The sequence below is a fragment of the Grus americana genome, chromosome 5 (genome assembly GCF_028858705.1).
Source record: "Grus americana isolate bGruAme1 chromosome 5, bGruAme1.mat, whole genome shotgun sequence".
Classification (NCBI taxonomy): Eukaryota; Metazoa; Chordata; class Aves; order Gruiformes; family Gruidae; genus Grus; species Grus americana.
In genome coordinates this window covers 53,280,772-53,308,763 of record NC_072856.1, presented here as the reverse complement: position 1 = coordinate 53,308,763, position 27,992 = coordinate 53,280,772, and the positions used below count along the sequence as shown (strand labels likewise).

At 37.9% G+C, this 27,992-nt stretch overlaps 1 protein-coding gene across 1 annotated transcript; it reads right to left on the bottom strand.

Moving 5' to 3' along the window:
• Positions 1-1,256: 1,256 nt before the first annotated feature.
• GOLGA5 (golgin A5) lies at positions 1,257-20,318 on the bottom strand. The gene is made up of 13 exons (XM_054829046.1): positions 20,160-20,318; positions 18,784-19,399; positions 15,758-15,979; positions 14,463-14,682; positions 13,768-13,891; positions 12,746-12,949; positions 11,415-11,585; positions 10,639-10,767; positions 8,705-8,803; positions 6,860-7,085; positions 5,561-5,666; positions 4,227-4,290; positions 1,257-2,602 (listed from the first exon to the last, which is right to left on the bottom strand). Exons 2-13 carry the CDS (start codon positions 19,346-19,348, stop codon positions 2,522-2,524), a joined length of 2,211 nt encoding a protein of 736 aa, XP_054685021.1. The 5' UTR covers positions 19,349-19,399; positions 20,160-20,318; the 3' UTR covers positions 1,257-2,521.
• Between the last annotated feature and the right edge of the window lie 7,674 nt (positions 20,319-27,992).

The window sequence follows — 27,992 nt, the reverse complement described above, 5'->3', positions numbered from 1 at the left end:
TATATTCAGATAGACTCCATCACACAGTCTTGTGTGCTCTTGCACTGCCTCATGTGCAGCTTATTAAAATGAATTATGGGGGCAAAACCCCACTGTGTTTAAACAAAAGCTTCAAGTATTTCTTGTATAGCTCTAAAACAGTTGAACACCATCATCAAGGCTTTTCATATCCTTCTATGCTTTAAAGGGAGCTTTGAAGGTGTTTACATGAAGTGTAGTATAGTCTTTAGTGGCACAGCAGCATTCGTTTTCTGATCCCATGTTACTCTCCACACTGAACAGCCCTTTGTCTGGCAAGGAATTGCAACTATAAGCTGCCTGCCTCCAGGTTTTTTACTAGGTGAAAACAAACCGATTCACAGTTTGGTTGTTAACATCACACCTTTTTAAAATCAAAATATAACCAGGTGCTCAAACAGCTGTGCCTTTCTTTTACAAGTGTTTAAAAAAAACCAAAAAGATGGTAAAAAGAAAAAAAAAAAGATGGGAACTGAAGTTCCAAGAAGAAAAGTTTGTTATACATCATTTTATGGACAAGGAATAAAAACAGAGAGAGCAACACCCACAGAGGTCAGGAACACAAGGCTGATGCTACTCTGGTGCCCTGCCCTAAAGACATTATTCTCAATAAGCCATCACAGGGATCAACGCTAGCTAGGCCCAAACTGATGCTGGAATACGAGAGTCTAGTTCAAAGGCAAAAGTCAGCAGGAATCTTTCAGTACTTACGTCTGTAAAGTTTCTAGCATAAAATCTGGAAGAACTGAAGAACACTAATCTATGATAAAGGGTTCTAGAAGCACTGTAGTGGCTTTAGTAAGTTAGAGGTTTGGGGTTTTGGTTTGGGGGGAGGGGGGGTTTGTTGGTGTGGTTTGCTTTTTTTAATCTGTGGATTCCAAGAGGTGATCTCTTAAAAAAAAGAAATATCAAAAAGGAAGGAAAATGAGAAGAACATAGGGAGAAAGGAAGCAAAAATAGATGTGCTGCTAGTGTGATGTCAGCAAAGCTGTAAGGGATTTATACCACTAAGAATGTTCCCCCCCCCCAAAATTGTCACAATATACTGGAGCATCCAAAATTAGGTGGTTCGGAGGTTTAAAATGAAAAAAGTGCACATGTATAGAGAGACTGTAGAAAGGACCTTACCTGATCTCCTCTATAGCAATCAGCTCCCCCCAGGGTTCAAAAGCAGCTTTAGTATCAGAATTGAAAACAAAACAGGCAACAGAAAATGTGACAGAGGGCAGGGACACAGCTTGCAGTAAATGCTCTCCTTTATTACTTAGTTCATCAAAACACTTCAAGTTTTCTCTGCAAGATCTGAATCAGAGCAGCAATACAGTCATTTGTCTACTGTAACATTTCCATAGGAGTTCACATGACAGACTTCGTGCACAGGATTAACGCTTAGTGTGTTCAAGTCACATGAAAACTGAACTGTGACAAATTGCCTGTAGTCATCTTTTCATTACTCAGCTTTGGGCACCACGCACGAAACCAAGAAATTTCTTAGGGAAAGAAAGTGACCTTGTATAATTATGTATTGAAAATTTGTAATTACAGAGTGCCACGGTCTAACGATAGAACTATTACAGTAGGTTTGGTATTATGGGGTTTATGATAAATATTTGATGGTTTATTAGTATATTTGGTGTTTAGACATGAGAAATTTTTGATGTTTTGATAGATTTTTGTATAGAAATAGCTTTAATTAAGTACCCAAAGCTTTAGAAAATAAATATTTCAATGAATATAAGATCTGATTAAGACACGCAGTAATGAGAGGTATAAGAAAATGCAGTTAAAATATATAAAAAGAAACACCATTATTTCTAAAGAGTTTGAATCATCTCTCTCTTTCTCTAATAAAGCTAAAATACCAGCCTTTAAATAGGCAGTGCCACTATTTGGCTGGTAGGGAAGATACATCTATTGCACTAGAAGTACAAAGCTAAGAATGCATAATATTTTATTTTTAAACTTATTTACAAAAAGATATTGCACCAATCCATTCTCCTTTTTTCGGTTTAACATGTTAAGGAAAAGCCTATTATTTACAAAGTTAAAATCAGAAGTGCAAAAGCAGACTGAAAGAAACCGGAAAGAATAAAGTTTATTTAAATTGCTAAGTACAGTTTATTACCTGACCATAGCCCACATCCAGTATGATCTAAACTAGTCTGTATCATATATATCTGTAACTTCAGAAATCCTTGCATTTCTCTGTAGGTGCAACCCTTATCTTTTACACTAACCACCAGAAGGCCTACATAAAATGGAAAGGCTAACCATAGCTTAACTTAATAGCTTTATTTCTCCAGGAAAGTGACGCTCCTTTAGGTATACTGAAAAAGCTACATAGTATTATACATGTATTTGAAAAGTAGTGATAAATCAGGCATGATGGTTTTCATTCTTCCTAAAAAACATGAGGAAAAGTTTGCTGATATTTCAGGACTGATTATTCTAAAGACACTGCCAGTCCGAATTCCATTAGCACAGCATATGGTCCTGTCTCAGTCTATCTGCCACTGGGACTGTCATGATGCATTTCTGGGGTGTAGGTAAGTAGAACAATCATGACCCAGAGATGAAGCAATGCCTGGGAAAAGAAAGGAAAGAATTAACTTATCAGCACTGACAATCGTTCACAGCAGCAGTAAACATGAGAGCTAATAAAACCTTTTTTGTAGAAATATTTTGATTAAATATTTTTCATATTATTCAGATACTCCTAAAAAAAGAATTCTTATTTGCACAATGAAATGCTGAGTCAGATTCTGAAGAAGCCATTTGCAGAAAACTGAAGATTTTACACAAATAGCAAAACTGAAGCAGCCTGGCTTCCTACAGATTTATGCCCTCTGGCTTCTCTCTCCCTCCATGCCCCAGTAACTCCAGCTGTTCTCTGTGATATCCAGCCCCCAGCCAGTACATGATGCGATGTGCCTCGAGTGACCGGTAAGCCACTACTCCTGTGCCAACCGGCTGATACCAGGCTGTGTAAAACAGGTGAGTTCTGCTTTCCTTATCACAGGCACTGATTTGAGGCAATTTTATGAACTTTTTAGGAATGTTAATTGTCACTCAAATTTGGCTGAAACCATCAAATTAGAATAGAAGTTGCTGGGGATGCTACAAGGGAGATAACTGATAGAATACATAAGCTACATTTCCTTTAAAAAAAAAATAATTCAAGTTACAAGGTTCAAGCTGCAAAAGGGTGACTGCCACTGACTGCCCAATACACAGCTCCTATGTAACCATCATTGAGTTTCACTTCAGAGGGTAGCTTAGGTGGCAGAAGTCTTCGGTGTTTTGGTACAAAGCATTTTATTCATATATTGATAAGTCTAGGTCATGAACAGGAAGAAAGAGAGAGGTTAGGAATTAAACAGCACTGTTCCTTCCAGTACAAGGTAGGCTGGAAGAAGCAATTGCAGGGGAAAACTGTCATTTTCTTTATTCATGTGTGTCTGTCTGTAATAGCGACAGGTGTTCTCAGAAACTCTGTTCAGAAGAATCATTATGCCTTCTCAAACAACTTTTTTTTTATTTCTTCATTTCAAAGACTCAAAGGCTCAACTAGCGGAATATTTTCAAGCAGCACAGACTGCACATCTTCCTTACCACAGGCCACTTAAACTGACAGACATCTGCCCTCCAGTGGAAAACGGAGGAATTTAATTTTTATCAATTGCAAGTCTGACAATCTCACCTGGTATGGATGAGCAACTTTCTACTACTTGTTTAAGTTTAGCAGGAAAAACTTTTCTTGCTACTTTTCCAGCTACTAGAGAAGTGTGATTATTAGTCACTGAACAAAACGTGAAGTGCCAAATATTAAAAAAGCTATAACAGATGTCATTTTCATAAATGCAGTACACACAGGTGTGGTGGGTTAACCTTGGCAACAGGTCACTATCATTCTGTATTTTAGTACTAAAACTCTACTTTTACAATCTTTTAAATGGTAGTTACATAAATGTCTTTAAGATTGCTATACTAAGAATTCCTGGGGAAACCTGAAAACTGCCAAGCAACATGACTCCAAAATGCTGTTATGTAAGTACTATTCAGTCTGCTTTACAAAAAAATACATTGAGTTGTTAAAATTAATTATACAGCCTTTTGAACATCAAACATCTTGCAATTTAGTAAGTATTATGTAAACTGGCTATAGAAATGTTGCATTAAATTTCTTTCTTCAAAGAAAGCTTACTCACCATGTAAATTATTACAAAGACTCTTGCTATGGGATACCGTCTTAGAAAGATTCCCAGCCGAATGCTACACAAATACAAGAAAAACAAAATGCACAAGTTAGCACTGAACAATAAATTCCTGCTCCTCTCGCTCCAACCACCACAAACTCAAACATGTCTTCGTTTCCGACTTGAATTTTACTTCATGTATTCAAGACATTAAATGGAATGAGAAAATTCAGAATTCAGACAATAAACCATATTCTCCTAAGTTTTTCTGTTACATGCTAAGATCACGGTTTGTGAAAAGAGCTAAGACTTAAGAGTCGTACAGATATTTTAAAACTCACAAGTATGCTATGTATTTGTCAAATTTTGTTACTTGAGGTACTGTCATGAATCTTTCAAAAAGATTTAAGCAACTAAAACCTTAGATTCCTTTGAAAAAACTAATAGATCACTACATGCCTTATATTTCACTAGATGAAAAGGACACGGGTTTTGCAAGTTTGCTGCTACAGTGCTACAAAGCATACTGCATTAGATACGTGCTCAGTAACATCAGTTAAAAAACCCATGCGTGTACTGAAGTGAGTATGATAATACTAAACTTTGTGTGGCACTAACACATCACATGTAATAGGTCCCAATCACGGAAATCCTGATATTCTTCACAATGAAATTAAAGTACCATGGAAGCATAAAGGACTTTCTATCAAGGTATCTTGCTTTCAAAGCTTCAAGAAATACTACCTAATTCTGTTTTCTATTGGCATTTGATTCAAGTTTTGGAGCAGACCTTTGTTGTCAGTATTGACAATTAACCTAACTGCTCAGAAAAGGAATCAAAGCAAGTCTTTTGCTGGATCCAGAATTATTTTTGTTTACTAACTCCTCAAACAGATTATCTTTCAAGGTAAACACCTGCACTGGGTCAGAACCCAGAATCTTGTCTTCATCAGGATGCCTAAACAGGAGTAAAAGAATACATATGATACTCCCCCACTAATGCACAGTTTATCATAGACACAGTCAAAACCTCTGAAAGTGAAAAGGTAGAAGATGGTAATGAAAAAGGTTACAGGTTTTGTACATAGTTTAGCTATTCCCTTGTATCAAAATCTACAAGTGTGTTGTTTAAATAATTGATTAGAATTTGCAAAAGCCCAAGGATATTAATACCATAGGAAAGCACAAGTGAACTACATCAATAGATAGTAGTTTATACCGTACTTTAGCTTCATTATTTTTTACTTTTACCTTCAGAGAAGCAATTCAAAACAGAAGGTCTGCCACTTGAAAACTGCAAAAGGATTCCAGCAATTACAAAACTTATTTCCTTAGGACACTCTTACCTAAATTGATCTATACTACTGGCAGCTTTGCGAACTCTCCCATACATTCCTGCCATGTTAGTATCCATGTCACTAAACAGAACAGGAACATTACGCATACGGGCACCTATTTGAAGGGAAAAAAGCAAAAAACCTCATTAGTCAAACAACAACTTAGCTGGTTTTAAAGTAGAAGAAATCAATAGCGTATAACAAAGACAAAAAATAATATAAAAATATGATTTGTTAGTGCTGTGTTGCTAGAGGGAATGTGTTTTGAAGGCAGCATTCTTGATAAACTTACAATCAAGTCAAATGTTTCTTCAATTTCATATATTTTTTTAAATTCATTTTAGTTCTCTAGATGGACATCTTGATATTCAATTCTATCATGTAATAATAATTCTGTTATAAGGTGTATAAAATTATGGGTTTGATACTGTCACAGTTTCTCCATTTGCTTTTATTTCTCATACAGTAAAACTCTGATAGCTTTTCTGATACTAACTTGTATATTCCAAAAATTTATTAAAAAAAAATTTCTCAGATAATGTCATCTTTGTGCAACTAAACTTAAGCTTACTGAAGTTACTTAAAAACAAGCCAAAATGAAACATATTTCAAATTTGTTGCCTTATTTCTTTAAATGTTTTTCATAAGCAGAGAAAGGAAAGTCTGGATTGCCATTTTACACCTCTTAGCAATTGTCCATTGCTTTTTAAAGTTACTTACCATATATACAAAATTACAAACTTTGACTTTGAAAAATAACATTTCAAAACCATGGATCTACTGCTGAAGTTCTCCTAGAGATACAGGATAATTGCCACACAGTACAGACAAACCAACCTCAGCAGAACCACAGTATTTTAAGCTGCTTTTCAAGAAAAAGAGAAAGCAAGGAGCAAATTGATTTCAATCAGAATTCCGATCAATTCTCAAAAGGAAGTATCTCATTCTTGCTCACCTCCCAAACCCACTTAAGTCCTGCTTCTGACATTCAGTTTAAACCCCAGAAGACAGATTTATTTACACCTGCAACAGGATTTGTAAATGATTGTTCCAATAGTACCATAGTATTGAGAATTAAAGATGAAATTGGCTTTATTAAGTTTACTTAAAGTCATTTAAACATAAAAAGGAGCTTCTGGGGGTTTTTTTTATGCTAATTGCTGCTGTTGACAAGGTCTCCAGCATAAGCTGCATATTTTCAGCATTTTTTCCCTTATAAACTCAGACTTTCAGGGAAAGGCATTAGGAAATATAATAGCCTGAACTGCAGAAAGGACAGAGCTTTAAGTATTATATTTCCTTATTTACCTTCAGCACCGTCAATGCCTGCCATATTAATGGAAGGTCCATTAGTACTAGTGCCTTGGATAGCCTTCAGCTGTTGCTCAAGTCGTTCCAGTTGATAGACAAGTGAGTTTTTCTCTGTGCTCAGGCTCTCTAACATGGTTTGTTTCTGAATTAGTGTCTCCGTCAGCTGATGAAGCCGATTTTCTAATTCTGTCTGACTACTACTACTTAGAGCCTTGTTTGTGAGCTAAAAAACAAAGCAAAGAAAAAAAATCAGAGTAAGTTCAAAGTCTGACCGACTGACATATTACAAAACTCTAAAAATCTAAGCCCTCCAAGAACCAAGTTACCACATAGTATTATCCCATAAAAATTCTGCTATCAAAATGATCACCAATGAGCACAATAAATAAGAAACTTCATTTCGACAGTTGCTAAAACAAGATTTTACATGACACAAGAAACTCTATGTAAAAACATATTCCTAATCATATGAACATTTCTGTATAACCGTAAGTTTGATCACAAAAATCAATGCTATGCCTCAGAGCTGAGTTTAAATGGTAGGCATGACAATAGCAAGACAAACCAGTCTGGCCATCATACTTGCAACTTCACAAAACAAGTGAGTACATAAAACATTTTCAAGTGAGGAAGGAAAAACTCAGTATAAACAGGGAGAATGTGATGCCATTCTACAGGAAAGCTTGAATGAAAATGGTGAAAATGCAGGATACGTTGCAGAAGAATTGAGGAGCACTGAGGCAGAAAACGTGATTGTACTAGCAAATAAAAACTGCAAGGACAGCAAATGAAGACATGAATCACGTCATTCAATTTGCAGAAAACATTTAAAGCAAATGGGAACCTCCAGATTAGCCATATGTGCAATAGCTTGTCTATTCACTACAGTCTTGGACCTCAGCCACTTCTAGCATCATATATCACAAAGATGTAGCTTCAGTGATGGAAAAAAAAACAGAATCAGCAGGAACCAGAAGCAGTGAGATATCAAAAATACAAATTAGATGCAATGCACCAGGGGAGGTGCAGGTAGTCCTGAAGCCAGTATTACCAGAAGAATCATCCGCCAACAGGCTCAAGAAGTTTATATCACAACACAGCAACTTCCAAATCTTCTGACACTGTAACTGTACAGCTGACCATAGTTGACTCTATACTATCAATTTCTCTACATATAGACTAGTTTTCATTATGCTAAGTTAATTTACACAAAATGAAGCCTATGCCTTCATGCTACCCAAGGAGGCTGCGGAGGCTGACAAGCATCAGAAGGTTGCAAAAAGGATTAGATTGAATCAAGGAAAATAGGTCCATAAATGTACCGGTGGGACTTAGTAGGTACTTAAACACTAACGTCCCTAATCCAACTGCTGATGCTGAGCAAGTACAAGGGAGTGAAGAAAGCAGCCGGGTTCATATGCTGGCCCCATTTCCACTGTCCAAGATAGAACAGTGAGCTAGATGGATCACTGAGTCTGTAGGACGTTACTTATGTTATTATGCCCAGTTAAAAGGATCTTTACAGAAATCACAATGATGTAATCAAGCACCAATGACTTTTTTTAGTTTTCAAAAAGAATGTTGATCCAGCACCACCCCATCAGGTCTAGCTGGGAAACAGGCTGATTTTTTTTCTCCCAGAAGACAAAAGCACATGCAATTATAAATTAGGCTAGTCACTAATTCATGGTTCCCTTCTGGTACTCCCTCCACTCAAAACTCCATTCTAACTCATTAGTAGAGCCTTTATGTTTCTGTTGTACAGTTCAATCAAATTAATAGTTTTCATCGCTGTTTTCATAATTGAAGGTGATAAAGCTATTTTCTATACCCACACAGCACCTGATTTCTGAGCTTCTGAATTTCCTCCTCTCTGTCTTTTATTCTGCTTTGCAAAGTATTCTTTGTTCGATACAATTCTTCTTCTGTATAATGGAGTTCCTATAAAATGTATCACAATCACAAATAAAAGATTTTATACATGTATGTATTTTGAGACATATTCTTATATCTAGAGTTTCACAGTATTTTCACTACATGCCCTCATAAAGAGTCTCTCTCCAGCTTTCGAATCCAGACTAGTTTACTAAGAGTCACACAATTTCACTGGGACTGTGATTTATCTTCCTTACACTCTCAACATTTATTATACTGCTATCTTGAAATTATGTCAATAATGTAACTTAAACAATTAGGAAACACTTTGTGGGAGAAATCTGTATTCCTAAAATAAACCCATCAATCCAAGATACCATTTTTAAATAGTGTTTAAAAACACTTGGCATATCTATCTATAATTCCATATGACAAAGGTCTTCCTTTAAAGTTTAAGATAAATTAACAAATGTGAAAGGGGAAGGAATATTAGTAAGGGACAACTTACTGAACAGCAAATCTAACTAACTTTTGTTACTCCCATGATTTAGTGGCTATTTTAACTCCGACTTAAAAACCTGTCATGCTTATCTTTTAAATTAAGACAGTCTTCAAATCACTGTATCACTTCAGCTGCTACAGAAAACAGATAATCCTGTTCTCCCATCAAACCATCAGATGTACAAGAAATAACACCTCTACTTATTTTCCATCTTCAGTCTCAGACACATTATGGCAATAGTTAAAGGAATTCCCAGATAGAATAGACCACAATTGTATTATCAATGCACACAATTACTTTAAAAGCACAAGTAAATGTGTGTCATCAAAAGAAATACTCCCGTTTCTGTAATAACTGCTAATGCCTTTTTTTATTTTTTAATTCACCTCACCTTTTCTATATGTAGTATTGACTTAAAATATACCCCTCAGAAGGGCAGGAGTAACAAAATACAATCTACCATCTGCTTTGATATAATAAACATCAGCTATCCATCAAGAACAGACCTCAAGTCCTGCCTTTTAATTAGTTCAAGCTGCTAGCATCTCATTAAAATGTAATTTCTGGAAGGACAGATAATCCTGTAAGATAAACTGTTCCTAGCAGATAGAGTGTACTCTCCTGCTTTCCTCATTATTAATTCTCTTTACATGAACTTTTTCTTACAGAGGAATTTTTTAATAGGGTACAAAACATTTGTCTGATTTCTACTGAATAATAAGTTTGTTCACGTAAAATATGAGTTTGTCTTTCCCCTCTCCCTCTTTTTAGCACAAAACTGCTTAAATCAAGGGGGAGTTTGCTTAAAAAGATGACACAATTTGACAAAATTCATTAATATAATTTTATCAGCAATTTGTGTCAGAGAGCAGTTTGGAAGTAACAACATTTAGATTCTGAACTAAGTAACAAGTGGATTAAAAAAATAATCTATGAATTTAAAAAAATAATCTATGAATTGGTACTACAATAACGTTGTTTTACGAGCCAAGTCTTATGTAGTAACTGACCACAGGAAGTTCCACTGCAATGATTTATAGTATTTGAGTTTCTTGATACAAATAATGGTTACAAACGTAACTATATCCCTACTGTTGCCCTGCTGAATAAAATTTAAGATCCTGATCAATTTTGTGCACTCCCTAGGGTCAGGTCTATTCTTTAATACATCAGCAAGTTCTCTGTTTCTCAGGAGTAGCCAGAAGGCCCGTCCATTGCTTAGTACTGGTTGTGCTTTGGCCTAATGACAATCGTTATGCTTTTGGGAATTTCTTTGGAATACTAGACAAAAAAAAAAACCCTAATACTGTATAAGCTACTCTCTTACTAAGCCAAATGCTTTACTGATCACACCATATGAGGCCTAAAAAGGACCAACCAGGTTTCAAGAACACCTTACCTGTTTTTGCCGTTCTACTTCAGCTTCTGCCTCTTGCTTGGCCATTTTATGTGCTGTTATTTGCTCTTGGAGGTCTTGAAGCTGCTCTCTAACTGACTCAGCTTCACTTACCTGCTGAGTCTCCATATCCTGAAATGAACAGAAATGTTACAGTTTCACTAACATTCAAACAATACTGCAATCTGTAATAGGTAACAGCAAAAAAAGAGTTAGCAATAAAGAAATATTGCTTCAAAGGAAAACGAAGATGACGGTGTACTGAATAAATGACATTTTGTCATTTTATACAGAATATTTTTACTAATATAGTAATAAAATAAATGCATTTTGGGAACATGAAAAGCCTCCACTTTTTTCCTTCTACTGTCCACAGGCTAAAGCTGTGTAAAGTAGGCTTGCGTGTAACTGCTGGGTTGAGCCAATTATGCCAGCAGACGACTCGGATTACAGTTGCTTTAAGGATTAGTAGCCCTGGCAGAAAAGGATATAGGTGATGTTTAGAGAAATCCCCACCCTTGTTTGGAAAGAAATGCTTCCTTCAAAAGGAGCACACAGTAGTGAGGGAAGAGAGAAGTGGTATCTATAGCATTCTTCCCACATGACCCGACATGGAAATAAACTGGGTATCAATAAGCACTTGTCTCACCTTGAACAAAAGTTGGTTTATTTTAATACTAGGTCAAATAAACACAAGAAGCAACAGCCCTAAGGTATACAAGAAAACAGTCCTTTGTGCATGGTTAACTACAAATACATGCGTACATAAACATAGCTACCTGCAGCTCTGTTCTCATCTGTTGTATTTGCCCCATTAGTTTTTGTATTTCTTCTCTCTGAGTGTCTCGCTCATGTCTCAGTTCTTCTAGTTCCATTGTGCTTGCAGTATTGCTATCCAGGCCTTCAATACCAGAGCCTTCTTTTAAGCTGTTTATCAACTTTTCTTTAGACTGAAATAATAAATTAATATATTATTTATTGCAGTATTTAACAATACGCCAAAATGACTTTGCTCTAAAATTCAAGTGTAGATATACAGTAAAAGAACTGCTGTATCTGTTCTTTTAGCCAAGTTAGTAATGCCTCTACACATTTTAAAATGAAAATGCTTCCCTACTGATAATTTTTCTGACTTTCTGTATGCTATGAGACTAGATTTACTGAAAGCCTGTGTTATCTGAGGAAGAGTACAGCTTTTCTCTTTAGAAGCGCCTGGAATGTTAAACATGTCACGGATAATAATTCTGGCTTTCCAGCTACCATAAGAGAGAAGACAGACACTAACAGAGGCTAAAGACAAAACTGACCCCCTTTCAGTCCATCATTTCTCCTGCTAACAAAGCCAAATAAGAGTCAAATACAGCAGGAAGTCTTCTGGGAAAGAGGATGAACCATTTTATTCAGAGTCAACCTAATGTTAGCTCAACATTGACTTCTGATCTCATGCTTCTCGTATTTATCAAGATGATTTAAAACCTGTCCTTGAGACTAAATTAATTATTCTAAACAGACACCTTTATCTTCAACATTTTGCTAACTTTTATAAAAAAGACTCAAACTGACCGTTTGGATTTGGTATCTTTGACAAATTAAGTAGAACTCTGCTCAAAATACCTAATTTTGCCATTGTTTATATAACACTCATCACATGCAACCTTTCAGAATATATAAAAATATTTTCTTTGGTTTACACATAAATATCTATTATATGCTATGCTTCAGCCTCAAGTAGAATAGAGCAATATTCTTGCCTCAAGAATAGCAGGTGTGGAACAAATTGTAGGTTACATCTATTTATCTATCTGCCTAAGATTGGACTCTTGGATGCGGAACACAGTGACAGACATTGCACAATAAGCGCAACAGTTCAGTTGGATTTTTATTTAAGCTCAGGACCTGAACTTTCATTTCAATTACTTAACTCAATCGGTAAACTTAAATTTGAGAGGTACGAAATGCAGGCTGGTAGCTGTTCTGTATAAGTATCATCACAAATATGCCCCAAAATATATTACAGCTCACACGAAAAACTCACAGATTATTTGAAGCATAACACCTTAAAAAAGTTAAGCATACAGATCAAACTGGATTTCTTTACACAAATGCTTACTTGTAGTATGCGAGTAGCTTTCTGTTTATAGTCTGTCAGTTCCTGTTTTGCAGATTCTAGGTGGTTTTTGGTTACTTTGACTTGCTGCTGAAGTTCGTCAGCTCGCCTCTTTTCATCTAAATACTTTCTTTCTGCTACAGTTATCCCTTCTGCCAAGTTCTGACGTTCTGCTTCCATTTTACTTAGACGAGCTGCAAACTCATTCTATTAGCAATAAAGAAACAATACTTTGTGTTTAAACACAGTCTCAACTTTAACCTAGAAAGGAAAGAAGAAAACTTAAAAGCAACTGTACATGAAACAACACCTCCTATCTACCACCTTCAACTTAATGATGCATTAGTGCTATGTGGAAAGAAATCCTGCTTGCTTAATCAAGTCCTAAATAATATCAGTAAAAATATGCGTTTCTCTTCCTCATCAGAAATCGCTCTTCCTATTATTTACATTTGGTAAACAAAAAACAAGCTTTCCCCTCAAAAGATATTATCAAATGTAGTCTGCCATATTTTGATGTAATTTAAAGAAAAAAAAAGTAGATGCTGATTAAAGTTTTCAAAGATGCTATTATACATAACGAAGGCCAAGCTAAGTGTGGAAAGCAGTCTCTAGCAATGATGTACTCACATCTTTACCATAGAAGTGATCCTCCAGCTTAATATTCTTAAGATTATATATTACAATTGTGTAACAATTTGTTCCGTAACAACATAGCATGGAAAATTAAATTGATTACTGATGTCGTTTTAAAACATGTTTTAACATTAAAGTTAGCATGAAAAACCGCAGTAAAAATTATAAGCATTAATCCTCAAAAACTTTTGATCGTGAAGCTTTCAAAATAACATCTAAGTAGTAAACTAGCATCACAAGGATACTTAGTGCAGCAGACAGCACATCCCTCCAAGCACTTAGTACTCTGAACAACAACTGAAGTCAAAGGGAAGAGAGAGCAGCTGGGACCTCGCAGATGCGATCTCAAAAGCAGAGTTGGAAACTCTTCCTTACTCTTCACATCTAACCTGCATTTGTTTGTAACTTTCTTGCTCTCGCTTGAGTGCGGAGTCTGCATCACGCAGCCTCTCTTGAAGAGTTTGAAGGGCTTGATTTTGCAAACTGCTCCCTTCACTGTGGTCTTGTATTATCCTGAAAGAGTGACATATGTATTAATTGAACAAGAAGAAATCTTGTGTGATTTTCAGGTGGAAATATGACTACCTGTTTTTCAGACCAGCCTTGAAAACCTACCCAGTAAATTACTGAATACAGCTGGCTACAGGTGTGAGGCTTGGAGTCAGTGACTCATGCAGCCCCTCCCTGACCTGTATTCTGGAATATTCGATTACAGATTCATATCCCAGTGCTGAGATAAGTCAGAAAAGTTTTTATATTCGTGGATAAACAAATGTATTTTTCAAGACAAAAACATTTTTCTCGAGATCTTCAGCTTCACGCCTCTGACACAAACATAAATACTTTATACAAAATGCATTTCAATAATCAGGTGGCAATTGTCCCTACTTAATATTCATTTGCCCTGTTTCCACTGCCAGCTATAACAGGTTCAGAGCAAACTTTAATCTTTGTATTTCAAATCTTGATACAATCCTCTTCCCCATTAGTTTCTTCATTTTTATTGTTAAAGAGATTGTTACCTCCCCTGAATTTTCAAAGCTATTACTATTTGCAAATTGCGAAGTATGAAATTATGAAGTACCGTGATTTTTCACTCTGCAATGCTTCCAAAGCATCTGTCCGAGCACTTAAGAGTTGATCAGCTTCTTGCAACCGTACTTTCAGCACAGCTAGCTGTGAATCCTTGGCACCAACAGCTTCTGTCAGATCATCAACTCGAGCTCGAAGTTCTCTAACCATTCTGTCACTCTTTGAATGGTCAACATTCCACTTCTCGACCCGTTCCCGGGATTTGTTCAGTTCTACAAAACAAGTTTATTTGAAGTTTATAAAAGTAGGTATTGCAAGGTCTTGTAAATAGTCAGGATGCACACATCATATTTCTTAAAGAAAGAAATTAAATACAACCAAGTTGAAGTAACACTGAAACTTTATGAACTACCTAGAAGTAACAAATGCCAGACTGGCTGTCGGAGCACGACCCGTACAATTTTGCAGGTAATCTCAAAACAGGCATTTCATTCTGTGTCACACTGTGGCTGACAAATTTCACCTGCCCCACCCCTTGCAATGGCCTATGGTCAAACAGCCCTGTGCAAGCAAGCCTTTGGAAATCTCTGCATAAAGCATTCAGTTCAGCTCAAAGTGACAATGAGCTCAACATAAAAAACAGCAGAAAAACAGACCAGTGTTAAAACAATGTCTGAATACTTGCTGAAGCTTCTGGTTTTAATCAAAAAATCACATATTAAGCTTCAATGGAAATTAAAATTCTCTGGCTTATATGGTTACTTTGAAAAAAACTGTGGTCCCTCAGCTGTATGCCTAACAGTGGCAGTCTGCTCTATATCTTACCATTTAAGTGTTTTTAATTCACATTTTTTTTATATTTGTCATTTCATTTGGCTTTGAAAAAGCTAGCAAACTCATACAAAAATAATGAATTTTATATTTTTACTGTCAGTTTCTAGGCATCAGAAATTATAACCTACAGACAGAAAGCAGACAGATTTTGAAATATTTAAAGGAATTTACTCAAAAATTACAAATTTTGCAATGGCCTTTAAAAAGCAGGAAAAATATTTTAACACTGTTAACATTTGATAAAACCATTTTAATAAGGTGTAAGTTTTGGAACTAACTTGATCGCATCATTTTAATCAATATTTGTGTTATCTTTGTAGTTGAACGAGCCTTTTAGTTTGTCCCAGCTCATTACTCTGAAACCAAGAATCATTTTGCTTGGTAAGTCATACATGCAAATTTAACTAGAAAGATTTTATTATAAATATGAAACACTAACATAGAAATAGCATTGTTTTCTAGTTCACTAGCATTTTAGTAACATGTGACAGTTTAGTTTCCAAACCACAGTACCTTCTTGTGTTTCTTTGGACCTCTGAATTAATGAAGCCATTTCCTGATTTAAAGATTGAACTTCATTCCGCAACAGCTGATTCTCCAGGCGAAGATTGGATAGCTCATGTGACTTGAAATCATCATTAGCTGAAAGGCTAGGATTAGTTACTGCACTTAGTGATGAATCCTTCGTGCCATCCGCTTGTGCTCCCAGCCCAGAATCTGAACTGTCTGGAGTTTCTGTACAGGGAGATGCAAGTTAGAACTAATATATGTATTTATAAGTTGCCTTGATATAAACAGCAATTCCATGTTCTGCATCAGTGGTTAAATGCATAATACAAAACTAAATTAAAAAAAAAAAAGCTTATATTGAAATGGAATATGGAGCTGCTTCTCCCAAGGGAGTTGCACAAAACAGGACTATTACACAGTATACACTCATCATGCAGTGTTTTTGTTAGTGCTGCAAGACAAGACACAGAAGTTATAAAATTTCTTATTACATCAATGTCAAATTTAGGATTTCAAAACATTGATAGTTTTTTATGACTATGCTGCCCAGAGATGTCTTCAGAAGCTGAGAGAATAACAGAAGAGATTAAATATACAAAACAACTAACTAGGGGAATTTTTATTTCAAGTTCATTCTGGTGTTCCATTAAGACTTTGATTCAAAGATGTAAACTTTATTTTAAAAAAATCTGTTCAGGTGACTATGCTTAGTCATTTTGATATCAAATCTAATTATGTAACTCAGCCACATAGCTACATATTTTAGTTATCTTTCCGTAAAAAAATTTTAAGAAACATTTCAGTCAAAACATCACCTTACTGATTCTGCATCAATGATAATTCTCTCAATATTTTTTTTTCAAAAGCACTTTTACTATGAGAAATCAAGCTGTAGTGATTTGAAGCAGAAGTGTGATCTTTCCTTTCTCTAATGAAAAAATATAAGGTAGATGTACTCCAACAAACTCTTAAAAACTTTCTGCCAATACAAACTGCAATTCTCTAGATTATGGAAACCAAAATACAGATTTTTCTTTTTCTTTTCTTTTTTTTTTTTTAATCTTTGAACCTCAGTGACAACAGTAAGGGAACTCCTGGCAGTAGTCTGAACAACAGTCCCTCGCAGGGAAGAAGGAACCAACAGCCTTCCCCATCATGGGCGCGCACACACACACACAGAGCATCCTGGATTAACACTGTGAAATTGATACATCCACTGCAACAGTCTTGATTCCAACGTGCAGATAGCTGGAAGCTTTGCAGCAGTGTTAAAAACAAAAACAACATAGCATGTGATGAGTAAACAAGCAGGTGATCAATAAATATTACTTCTGAATTTAGTATGTGCCAGATGAGTAACTGCTGAAAATCCAGGGGGACAGACTGCAACTAATTCCAAGCAAGACTGCAGGTTAGCTGTCACAATGTTATTTACTTCACCTTGTGATCACCAACCAACTTGCTCCACCTTCCTTGTTACCACTGCAACAGCCCCTATCGCCCAGAGCCCAGGGAGCTGGGGCAGACTATCAATTCTGAACAATACTACACCAACAAGGTGCGGCAGTGACAGCAACGTTTTCCACATTTTCTCAAACCCCTTTCCTGTTTGAACAGCTCTAAGTGTCATTTCCTTCCTTTTGATTCATTTGCACAATTTCCAAATTATCACACAATTTATCCTTATTCTTTTGTCTGGAAAACTCAACAGACTAATGAAGCAAGAAATTAGCCATTTATAGCACATATTAGATTATACCCATAGCAATATACAAAGTATAGCATTAATTGGTTTTGTCTATAGCTAATGTATCATAAGCCACTTCAACAGATGCTATGCAGAACATTTAAATAACACAGATACAGCTATACAATCAACTTTGAAACCAGCATGCTCTGTGTTATAATTGTGTGCTTCCTCATTCGGCAGCTCCACGATGCAAACTCTACTCAAAAATCCTCAAAAGAAAACTCAACAGGCCACACTGAGCAAAACAAATATGCTCCTTAAGCACCGATCAGCAAGGCCAATATAGCCAGGTCTAACATATTTGAATTATTATTAAACCTTATTAAAAAATTACAGACCCAGAAATACAAAAATATTTACATCTTTGGAAACGATCCCTTTTTACATCTAAAACTTTTCAGCATATTTAATGTAGTAATTAAAAACCTGGCATTTACAATTCTTTACATGCTCAAAGTATTGAACAAATAATAAGGTATTCTAACTACATTATTAAGAAATAATATAACCATTTGCTTCAATTTCATAAACAACAGCAAAGTAGCACAGCAACAGCAAGGACTGAGTATAGATTGGACAGTCTGATAGAGAACACAAGTTCCTGACACTTCCCAGCCACATTCTCCTCAGCATTAACTTGAGAATAGCCTCAACTTTTGACCATCTGGCCTAGAGGCTCTTTCAGGCATCTCTATTTAGACTGCAGTAACGAACCACTGGCAAACCTGAAGGCTTTATCTATCTAGCTCTCTCATGCTTGTAGCTCTACAACAGCCTATCCACATCCAGCTTCCTACTCTGCAGGACAAGTAAGTTTGACAGCTTACCCCTCTTCCACCATGGAACAAAGAAAAACTCATATCACCTCATGTGGTGCATTGGGCCAACACCATCTACCAGCTACTGAAAGTCACTCAGTCTCCCAGGTGGCAACAACAGCCCCTGAGGGATCAAACAAATGCAGCAGTGCCTGCGTTTCTAAGTGGGGATGTATGGGGGCTGATTTAGGTCATGGCTCAGAGAGGTCAAGGTGAGCAGTAGCAATGAGGTAGTTTGGGAACACAAAAGATGTAGGTATTAATTATGCAGCTTGTCAAATTAACATGGTATCTAAGATTATCCCTGTGATAGAAAAATGTTAAGAACCCTGCTACACTCCACACATTTGACATACTACTACCACTAAATTTTTCATGAAATGACAGTAAATCCATTACCTAGCTTTACCCTAGACATACTTGGGTTTTAAATATCTCTAGGTTCAATACTATTTAACTACCATTGCCTTGGCTCCTCATGGAATTGTCTTCAGTAGTTTTTGCACTCTGTGTACTGGTAGACACGGAACTAATGCTTGAAGTCCGAGAGTGATTTTGAAGAACAGGTGCCTTGCTCTTCTCTTTTTTAGAGTCCATCCTTCCATTAGGCTCTTTCTCCGAACTGTTGAGAAAATCAAACAGCAACTCATCATCCGGTTCCGACTTTTTTCTTCTCACAAAATGTGAGGAAGCTCTGGGCGTGGAAACACTTTCTACTGGAGAAGCAACCTCTGAAGATGTCCTACGTGCTGATTTAACATTTGCTGTTCCTGCTAGGATTGTGGCCTTTTGATGTTTAATATTATCAGCTGCTGAGGAGATGTAGGCTGTTTTGGATGACGTCTGGTATTTCAATTCTCCAGTATGCTGGCGCAATTCAGAGTATTCATTGGCAGAGTCCAAATTCTTATTATCATAAACTGCACTGCTTGCTGCGTCTTTTTTGCTCAGAGCAGATGCAGCTCCTTGATCAACCCTGTTGAGTAGATCCTCTGCCTTTCCAGCGAGATCAGCAAGCCAAGACATGATGGATGTCTGTTGACAAACTCTACAAAATTACTATTTCAGGAACATATGCTGCAAAAGACATAGAATGATTACAAATCAGACTGGTGTTGATAAGACAAGATGTATGGGCTACCTGAAGAACTCTTGTGTTAATCTATTAATGCTATGAGTATTTTAATACTTTTCTCCTACAACCAAATCAGTTTCTAAGGAAAACAGACAAAAACAAGGCTTAGCTCTTAGACCACCGTATCTGTTTCTGGCACCTACTAAGTGTCAGTGTCTAATCTGCTAGCCAATCTGCAACAATAACAGAAAATAAAGCTTACTTGCACCTGACAAAAGCAAACTCAGTTGGAGGAGGAAAAGCAGCCAGATGCTTATTACAGGGACAGACAACAACAAAGCCTTAGATGTTTAACCTGCAGATTCATAATCTGGGACAGACAGAGGAACTTCCACCCGACAAACTTTGCAGCCTGCTGCCCCTTCTGTGACACCAACACGGGAGACAGGCGCACACCTTCACTTGCACCAACAGCCTGTGAGACTACAACAGGCGACGTGTGCCTCTATCCCCGCTCCCGGGAAGGGCCCCGTCACCCCAAGGCAGGCTTGTGGAGGGCCCCTTGGCCGAGCACACCCAGAGCGGGAAGGGGGAAGCGCAGAGGCAGGCGAGGCCGGGCGGGAGGGGGATACTCAGGATGGCCGCTGCCCCCCCTCCCCGCCCACCCGTAGCACGGCTGCCTGTCCCCAGCCCGGGCCCCCCCGTCCCCTCCACCCGGCGGCCCTCAAGAGCGGCGGAGGCCTCAGCACAGCCCGGCCTCACCTCCTCCCAGCGCGGGAGACCCCCGGCCCGAGGGGATCGTGAGGGAGGTAGGGGGGAACGGGGCGCCAGGCGGCAACGGTCACTGCAAGGCCCCGAGCCGGGCTCGGCGACGCAACCCCATCTTCCGGCAGACGTGGCCGCCTTCCGGGACGCTGCGCGCAGGCGCAAGAAGCGCCAGGAGCTGCGTGAGGTAGCACGGCGTGTCAAGCCCCGCCCAGTGGGGGCGGGGCAGAGCCTGGAAGGGGGAGGAGCCGAGGCGAGCGCCCTGCCCCTCCCTCCCGGTAACGGCCCGCCCGGAGGGAAGCCGTCCCCGGCCGCCCTGAGGGGAGCGGGCCCCAGTGCTCAGGTTCTCTGCACTCCTGCCTTGTGATGGCAGGAGGAGCTCCAGCCCCGCAGTGCGAGGGGTCAAGGAAGGTCTTCGCAGTGGCTGTTAAACACAGCCAAGCGTGATCTTGCCTTTCCTGACACGGGGTTTAAGGATGGTTATTTATAAATGGCTGCTTGAGCTGACAGAAACTGTCTCTCTGCCTCTGCCCAGAAACGGCTGGTGGCCAGTTCGGGGTGCCCCTGGCCTGCTCCAGGCCTGGGAAGCCCTTCTCCTTGTCTCTGCTCCCCAAGTCAGGATGTCAGACCATCATATGGGCCCACTGGAATAAAACACCTTGGCCTTGATATTGCCAATAAATTATAGGAATTTCGACCAGAAGAAACTACGTGGGGCATTTATGTTCTGTTCTCCAAAACTTGGGAAAGATGTGAAGGGAATGACCTGATCCTCAAGGGCAACTGTAAGATACCAAGGAACGTGGGGACCCCAGATACAAACACACACACATGCACGCACCCCCCACAACAAATACAAATAACTAAAGGTGTCCTTTTAACCTCCTGGAGTCACAAAACTTTCAGCAGAAGATTTAATGTCCAGGCTCACCCTTACCCTGTTGCAACAATCCTTCCCATACATGTGTCCTGTATGATAACACTAATATCACCTTGTTTCTGCTGAAAATACTTGAAAGGTGCTGTGCACTTACTCAGGTAACAGGTAAATAAATATACTGAGATTGTCTTAACTTTTTTTTTTTAGATTGAGTTCATATAAGGTATCATGATTAATCTTAGAAGAGACATTAGTTGAGGTTAACACAAAGGCTTCCCACATCCTTAGGGACTCCTTTATAAGAGAATACTCTGGGACTAGAAAAATAATGTAAGCTCTAAAGTCTCGATTTTTTCAGTCTTCGGTTTCTCTTCCATGAAAACTCTCAGGATTTTCTGAGGCCATTTTCTAGTGACAATTGAAGTGGCCCATTTCCTTTTTCAAAGCCCCATGATTAGAGGTTTGCATGACCAAAAAAAGGGCACTTGCTCACACTGAAACCAAGGGACTTGGCATAAAGAATGTGCTCAGCACTCTTTTTGGATAGATTTGCACTACTGGGCAAGCTTTGCTTCCACCTAAAGAAGAAAAAATTACTTTGAAAATTACTTTTGTTAAGTGAAAACTCCTGACATCCTGCAAGGAATAAAATACTGCTCCAACAGCGAGTGATACTTAATGAATATTTATTATCATTAATTATATAAAAGGAACATTCAGGAGGAAAGAAGGATTCTGACTTTTCTGACAGATAAACAGGAGACTTTTAATATGGCTTTGTGTGTATGGGGTTGAGGTGAACAGCAAGTAACTTTTAGCTAATTTCAGAACAGTTTTTATAGTAGGATAAGAAGAAAAGAACCCCTCTCCTGTGATGTTGTTTCATCTGTCTCGAAGTTACTGTACTCTTTAGCTGAAAGGGGAAGTGGAGCCCCGGACATCTATTTTGCATATTAAGCACATGATGGTGAGCAAAGAAGAAGAAAAACAAAACTTTTTGTGGAAAGCTATCTCGCAACTTCAGTTATCTGACACGTCAGCTAAGGCAAAGGTTGGAGGAGATAGTTTCAGGAATACAGCTCATGTCACATGCAAAAGAGTAAGAATGGATCTTCTTTCATGATTGCTTCAATCCTAAAACCAAATGTATAATGCAGCAAATTCCTTTGACAAAATGAAGTTCACATTTACTTACTCTTAATAAGTAAGTCTACTCTGACTTAGAGACAGTATTTTCAGTAATTTTCAGTCACTGTTTCAAGTCAAAACCTTTTGGTTGATGTCAGGTTTATATGAGAGCTCAAAATCTCTCTCACATTCTTGTCCATATACACTTTACTATTCAGACGCTCTCTCAAATGAAGTGTGTGAGTGAAGACAATGGGTGAGCATTGTTTAGAGAGACTCCCGCACTGTGCATGTCCCCATACTTGTGACTGTAACTTCTTTCACTCTCATCATCTGTGACACAGTGTACCAAACCTGCAGTACTTGAACTCTTTCAAGCTTTATGGCTGTTCTCTCTTTCTGTAAATGCTTATTCTTAGTAAGGTTAGCTGACAAAGTGTACATAATATTAGGTAAGGTTAGATTTTGTTGTTGTTGTTCTTTCTCCTACTCTCCCTCTTTATTTGTTTTCTCAAACAATCTTCTATGCCAACATATTGCAACTAACCATTATACTTCCTCCATGGAGAACTTCTACTCATGCTTGAGGTACCAGCAAGAATGTGAATGAAGACAACACTTACAGCTCCTGCCACTTCAGATCCTCTTCTGTTGAGGATCTGTTCTCCTCCTGAGTTTCTGATTATAATGCTGAATGCATGGTTGGTGGCTTACATCCGTATTTCCCCAGAGCTCTAGGTGTCTTCTTGTCAGATCACACCTTACAAGTACTCTCCAGTTAAATTCACAGGTACACTGAATGTTGTTACCAAGTAGCCGCTGGTTTACAGAAGTTTCCTTACATCTTATCATAGTAATCCTCTTCCTGTGGGGAACCCACAAGGTTTGGGAAGATCGTGGAGAGCTCCTGTGTAGGACAAAGGCTCCAAAATGTTTGTCTACAGATATGAATTATCAATTATCATAGGGCCTCATTAGGACCTAAATCCAAGGATCCTATTCAGAACATACTCAACGGTGCTAGTACTGGCCTGAGTTAATAGAAAACCCATCCTGTCTCATGACAGTTTAAGCAACACATTGGAAATAATAAACCAAATGAATTCACAGCCTTCAGCTTCTACATCATGTGACTCAGCTGCACATAACCATCATTACAATTAATGTGAATGTATCACCTTCTCAGACACTAAGAAAAACAGAATTCAGCACCCTACAGAAGTAAAAAAAAATGTAGGGTATCTTCTCTTTAATATTTAAAAGCCTACCAACCAATGCCAATGATGCGGGATGGGAAGCTCATCTAGATGACTCAAGTTAATCATAATATCCTAGAGCAGAAGGCATTTGTGGTATGTGGCAGGATTGTCTTGAGCGTTATAGTACCATCTGTTCATATTTCAACAGGCAACGGCACAATTAATTTTCATGTAAGCCAATAAGAAAGAGGAGAGGTTTTTAAGAGATTGTGTTAATTACAAATTAATTCTAGTTTTATTCCACTTGTTTGGTCTTCAAAACACATTACAAATCCCCTGAGTGGAAAATTCACATGTGATTGTGAATGTTTGAAGTATTAGATCATCGAAGACCAAAGTGACATGAACAGATCTATTCTCAATGTTGGAAAGAAACAAGAAGGGCCAAAGCCAATGCCCTAGATTATCTCTGGTTTATACAGAGAGGATAAAAACAAAGCATATTGCAATCTAGAAAGTGTCTAATTGTATCACTGCATCTAGCAAGCTTTTCTCTGCATTAGTTAGAGTCTGAAAACCTTTTTAGGAAATATACCCACAGTAGAGTTATATAAGCAGCAAGTGGAATTCAACACACATTTTAGCATGTCCTATTCCACTCTACAGCCATTGCATGGTGCTTATTTGACTGGATCATCTTACAGATATAACCTAGTTTAGATGAATAAATGGTTGGAAAGAAGTGTCTTTTATTCAATATTACATAGGCAAACTCCTAGGACCACATCTGAACTGCCCACAGCCTGAGAATTACTGGTTCTTGCAGGTGACATAGTTATTTACCTTGAAGTACATTCCATGGCAACCCTCTTTCCCTGTTCATACAAAATCTTAAAAAATGGGATCTGATATTCATAAAGGGATGGGATGAGAGGGGAGGTAACCCAATCCTGTAAGTCCTGTATAGATTTTACATTGAATTGTTGGGTTATAGATTCATTCCATAAAAGCAATCATGCTTTATGCATAACCTGGAAAACACGTTTATTCCCTCCGAGTGCTCTGATAAAATGTAGCAACTCCACTACAATTTTTACCCACATTTAATGTCTCCTAGTATGGCGCGTAATCCTTGCAATTGCCTGATCTTCAAGAAGACATAAAGTTTACATCAACACTATCAAAGTTTGTTCCATTTACATTTTCACAATTCCTGATAGTCTCAAAAGATAATGTTTCCATTTACAACATTAGAAAAAAAATTAAGCAGAAAGTTTAATGTTTTAGACCCTGAATAATATAGAGAAATCCAGCGCAGTGATATCTCTTTCCTTGGTGCTTCTTTGAGGTCTGTATTTTTATTCCAATAACTGATGTTCTTGGGTTGCAAGGATTTGCAGGGTGGCAGGGAACAACAAGGAAGGAAAGAGAACTTGCTGCCTGTTTCACTGACCTATTTATAATGTCCCGTACGTCTGCTGTATCAACAGCTGCTTCCAAGCATCCTGTGACTGCTAGGCTGAGTGCTGAGAATATTTAATTCTGTCACAAGAGGCATACGGCTTCATTAACTACTGTTGAAAATTTTACAGGTGCCTTCTCAGTTTACAGGTGCCCTCCCAAGAGTCCAGGCCCTGATCTGAAATGCTACATAGGCTGCTGCATAGTTTGAAAGGTTCTGGCTGCACTTCTCTGTCTGCAAGCATGAAAAGTAAGAGATTCATATCCAGTCACAGATGAAAAATTAGGGTCTCTGTGCAAAGCCTTTACATCCCTATTCATATTCAAAGTAGAAGTAATTTTTACCAATACTTTGCACACGTTATTTTTTCCTATTATAGCTCTCATTGTAAGTAGATTTAAATAACAAAGCTAGAAAATATCTACCACAAATCACTTCCTCAAAATTCAGAGCAAGAAAACAATTGGGGCTTTAGTTCTGATTTTTTGAATGAATAAAAGAAGCAGTTTTTGCAGTTGACAATATTATTTCTTTTTTAGAATTACCATTTTCCACTTTGAGCATATTCCTAGGTTTTTCATTGTTCATGAAGGAAATTGTTAGGTAGCAGAGGCAAAACAGATACATAGTCACATGGCTTGTACTTAGTTAATGATTCTCTTTTCTAAGTATATTGAAATAAGGCTTTGGCAGTTATTTTCTATACTAAAATGTGCTGAAAAACACAAAAATTGCAAAATATAGCAACAAAAAATAAAGGTTGGTCATGTCATCTTAATTCAGCCTTCTTTTGCATACGTGTCATGATATATTATGACACAACTACATATTTGGACTAAAGTCTTTGCTTCATGCAGTATATTGAAAATATACCAACTATCCAGGATTGGAAACTAATGTGATGATCACTGGATGAGTTGTCATTTAAACTTTTATTTCATTCTCAATATTCAGAATGTGGCTTCATGCCATTCGTTACTTAAAAGCATCACTGAATAAAATGGTATGATCTTGCCCCGTAAGTTTGTATGACTGTTGTCTATGACTTTGCATGACTGAGTATGGGCAGGGAAATCAGTTACTGCAGAAAAGCTAAGGTGAAAAGTTACACCTCGATGCTATCTGCCCATGTCCCCACAGGTACTCCATGGTAAATTAAGATAAAAAGAGGTAAAAAACCTCTTCCTTTGGCTACCTTGCATGACCTCACCTACACTAAGTAAGGCTACGCTCACTCCAGCTGCCACATTATCTCATGATATGCAGTTCACACACCCACAGCCTCTGAGACAAGTGGTGTTACACGTATCTTCACATTCCAGATGGGGAACTGAGGTACATCAAGGAGGAACTAAAGAGCAAAGCAGGTTTGGTCTGGTCAAAATATACAAATGTTGGGGGCAGATCATGTTCAGTGCTTACGAACTTTTCGGAGAATTTTAATCACCAACTCTCAAAACATTTCTGGGATTTGAAGGTATGTAACTTGTCCAGATGTGACTAACCTCTCAAAAATACAGCAGAAAGTCATGGCCCTGATTTGAACATAGTTCCTCTCAGTTATATTAGCGCAGCTATGCCAGTCAAAGCACAAATCTCTCTGAAAGTGGCCAACGGCAGGTGATGAGGGAAGGTTTAAGAACAGGACAGGTGATACTTCTCAGCTACGTTCTCCCTGGGATTTTGACTCAGGGACTTCCAGAGCCAGAGGTGATGTCTTTGCATTTAAAAGGCATTCAAAGATTTTTTTCTTCTAATTTCTTTAATAATTAATAGGGGTTTTTTCACAGCATACAGGTACAAGAGCATCTCAACTAGAGAATTTGTAAACAGAGGCACAATTCTGTTTCCTTTTACCTGAACACACACCTTTTCCTCAATATGGCTGAATGATTTATAAACTGAAAATCATTAGAAAGCAAATATTCCATAACCATCTAGCATGGAAAACATTAGGGTAAAGTGACAGGAGTTTAGGAGGAGGAGGAGGGCATTTAAGAGAGCTCTGTTTTAACATGAAATGATGGAAGTTCTTAACTCTAGCTAGTGGCTCTAACTGTGGGTACGTGAGTATACACAAGGTGCAGGGGTGCAATGCAACGGACCCAGGCAAGAATACACAGCTAACTCACGGCTGGGATATTTGAAGTTAGACCACTGCTCATTTACACCCTGGAAAGGTTGTTCTGTCTCCACTGTTGCATCCTCACTTTTGCATCAAAATGAAACACAAAATTAGGCTGTGCTTGTATTCCTTCTCTTGCAGTATAAATCAACAGTATTATGCACACACACAGAGTCTTTCAGTCTTCCTGTTGTTATTGCATGTCTTTTCTTTCATTACTCCTATTTCTTTCTTTTCCTGTAATAAATCACAATGAAACTTTTCCTGCAGTGTCCTCACTATCTTACTTCCTTTCTCCATACACAAATGACAGAGCTAGCATAATATTCCTCTAATGCGAAACAAAGCCAGCCCTCCTAGATGCTACCAGAATTATCAAAGTTAGGAGACCAAAAGTGCCTAGTGACATTTAAAAACCAGCAACTTTGAGAATACAAAGTCTGGAGAGTAAAATGCCATTTGAGGATTTGGGAGTTTATTTGCATTCAGCCATATGCCTTTCTTCATGCATTTTCATGCATTATTTGTTGAAAAGAATTCAAGATACTCAGAATAATTCTCTAAAAGGGTTGAGGTCTAACCTCTACCAAGAGGATGCAATTTGATGTAAAGAATGAAAGACCAATGATGTTTCTCCTGCTTTTTTTTATACTTATTGAAGCTTGATAAGGCAAAACATTTGCATGAAAATCTTTGCAAACAGGCATTTTTCAATAAAAAGATTTAAAATAATTGAACCCTTTTGCTGTTCACCTCTGTTATACCTGGCTCCTCTCATACTACCAATTTGCTATTGAAGATGTTTCTCCTTTTTCTTTCAGTAAAGATATATATTTTCCCTTTTTGGCAGTAGAACTGTGGAAGACAAATTTAACAGGTCTTATCTATCCTGAAGGCACCTAAGTTTCCATGCAGCATGTCTCTAAGAGGAGTTTTTTACTAAGAAACTGTTATCTTCTGCAGGCACGCACTCACTCCTGCAGGTGAAAACTCAGCAACTCCAGTGCAATACAACTGCCGAGGTCTTCCTAACCAC

Bases quoted from the DNA above. Each gene is read 5' to 3' on its own strand.
- GOLGA5 (XM_054829046.1), bottom strand. From the start codon at position 19,348: ATGTCTTGGCTTGCTGATCTCGCTGGAAAGGCAGAGGATCTACTCAAC. The intron at 13,892-14,462 runs GTACTTCATAAT...TCACTCTTTCAG, and splicing joins TTGCAGAGTGAAAAATCACG to GATAATACAAGACCACAGTG. The intron at 10,768-11,414 runs GTAGCTATGTTT...TGTTCATTTCAG, and splicing joins AGATGAGAACAGAGCTGCAG to GATATGGAGACTCAGCAGGT.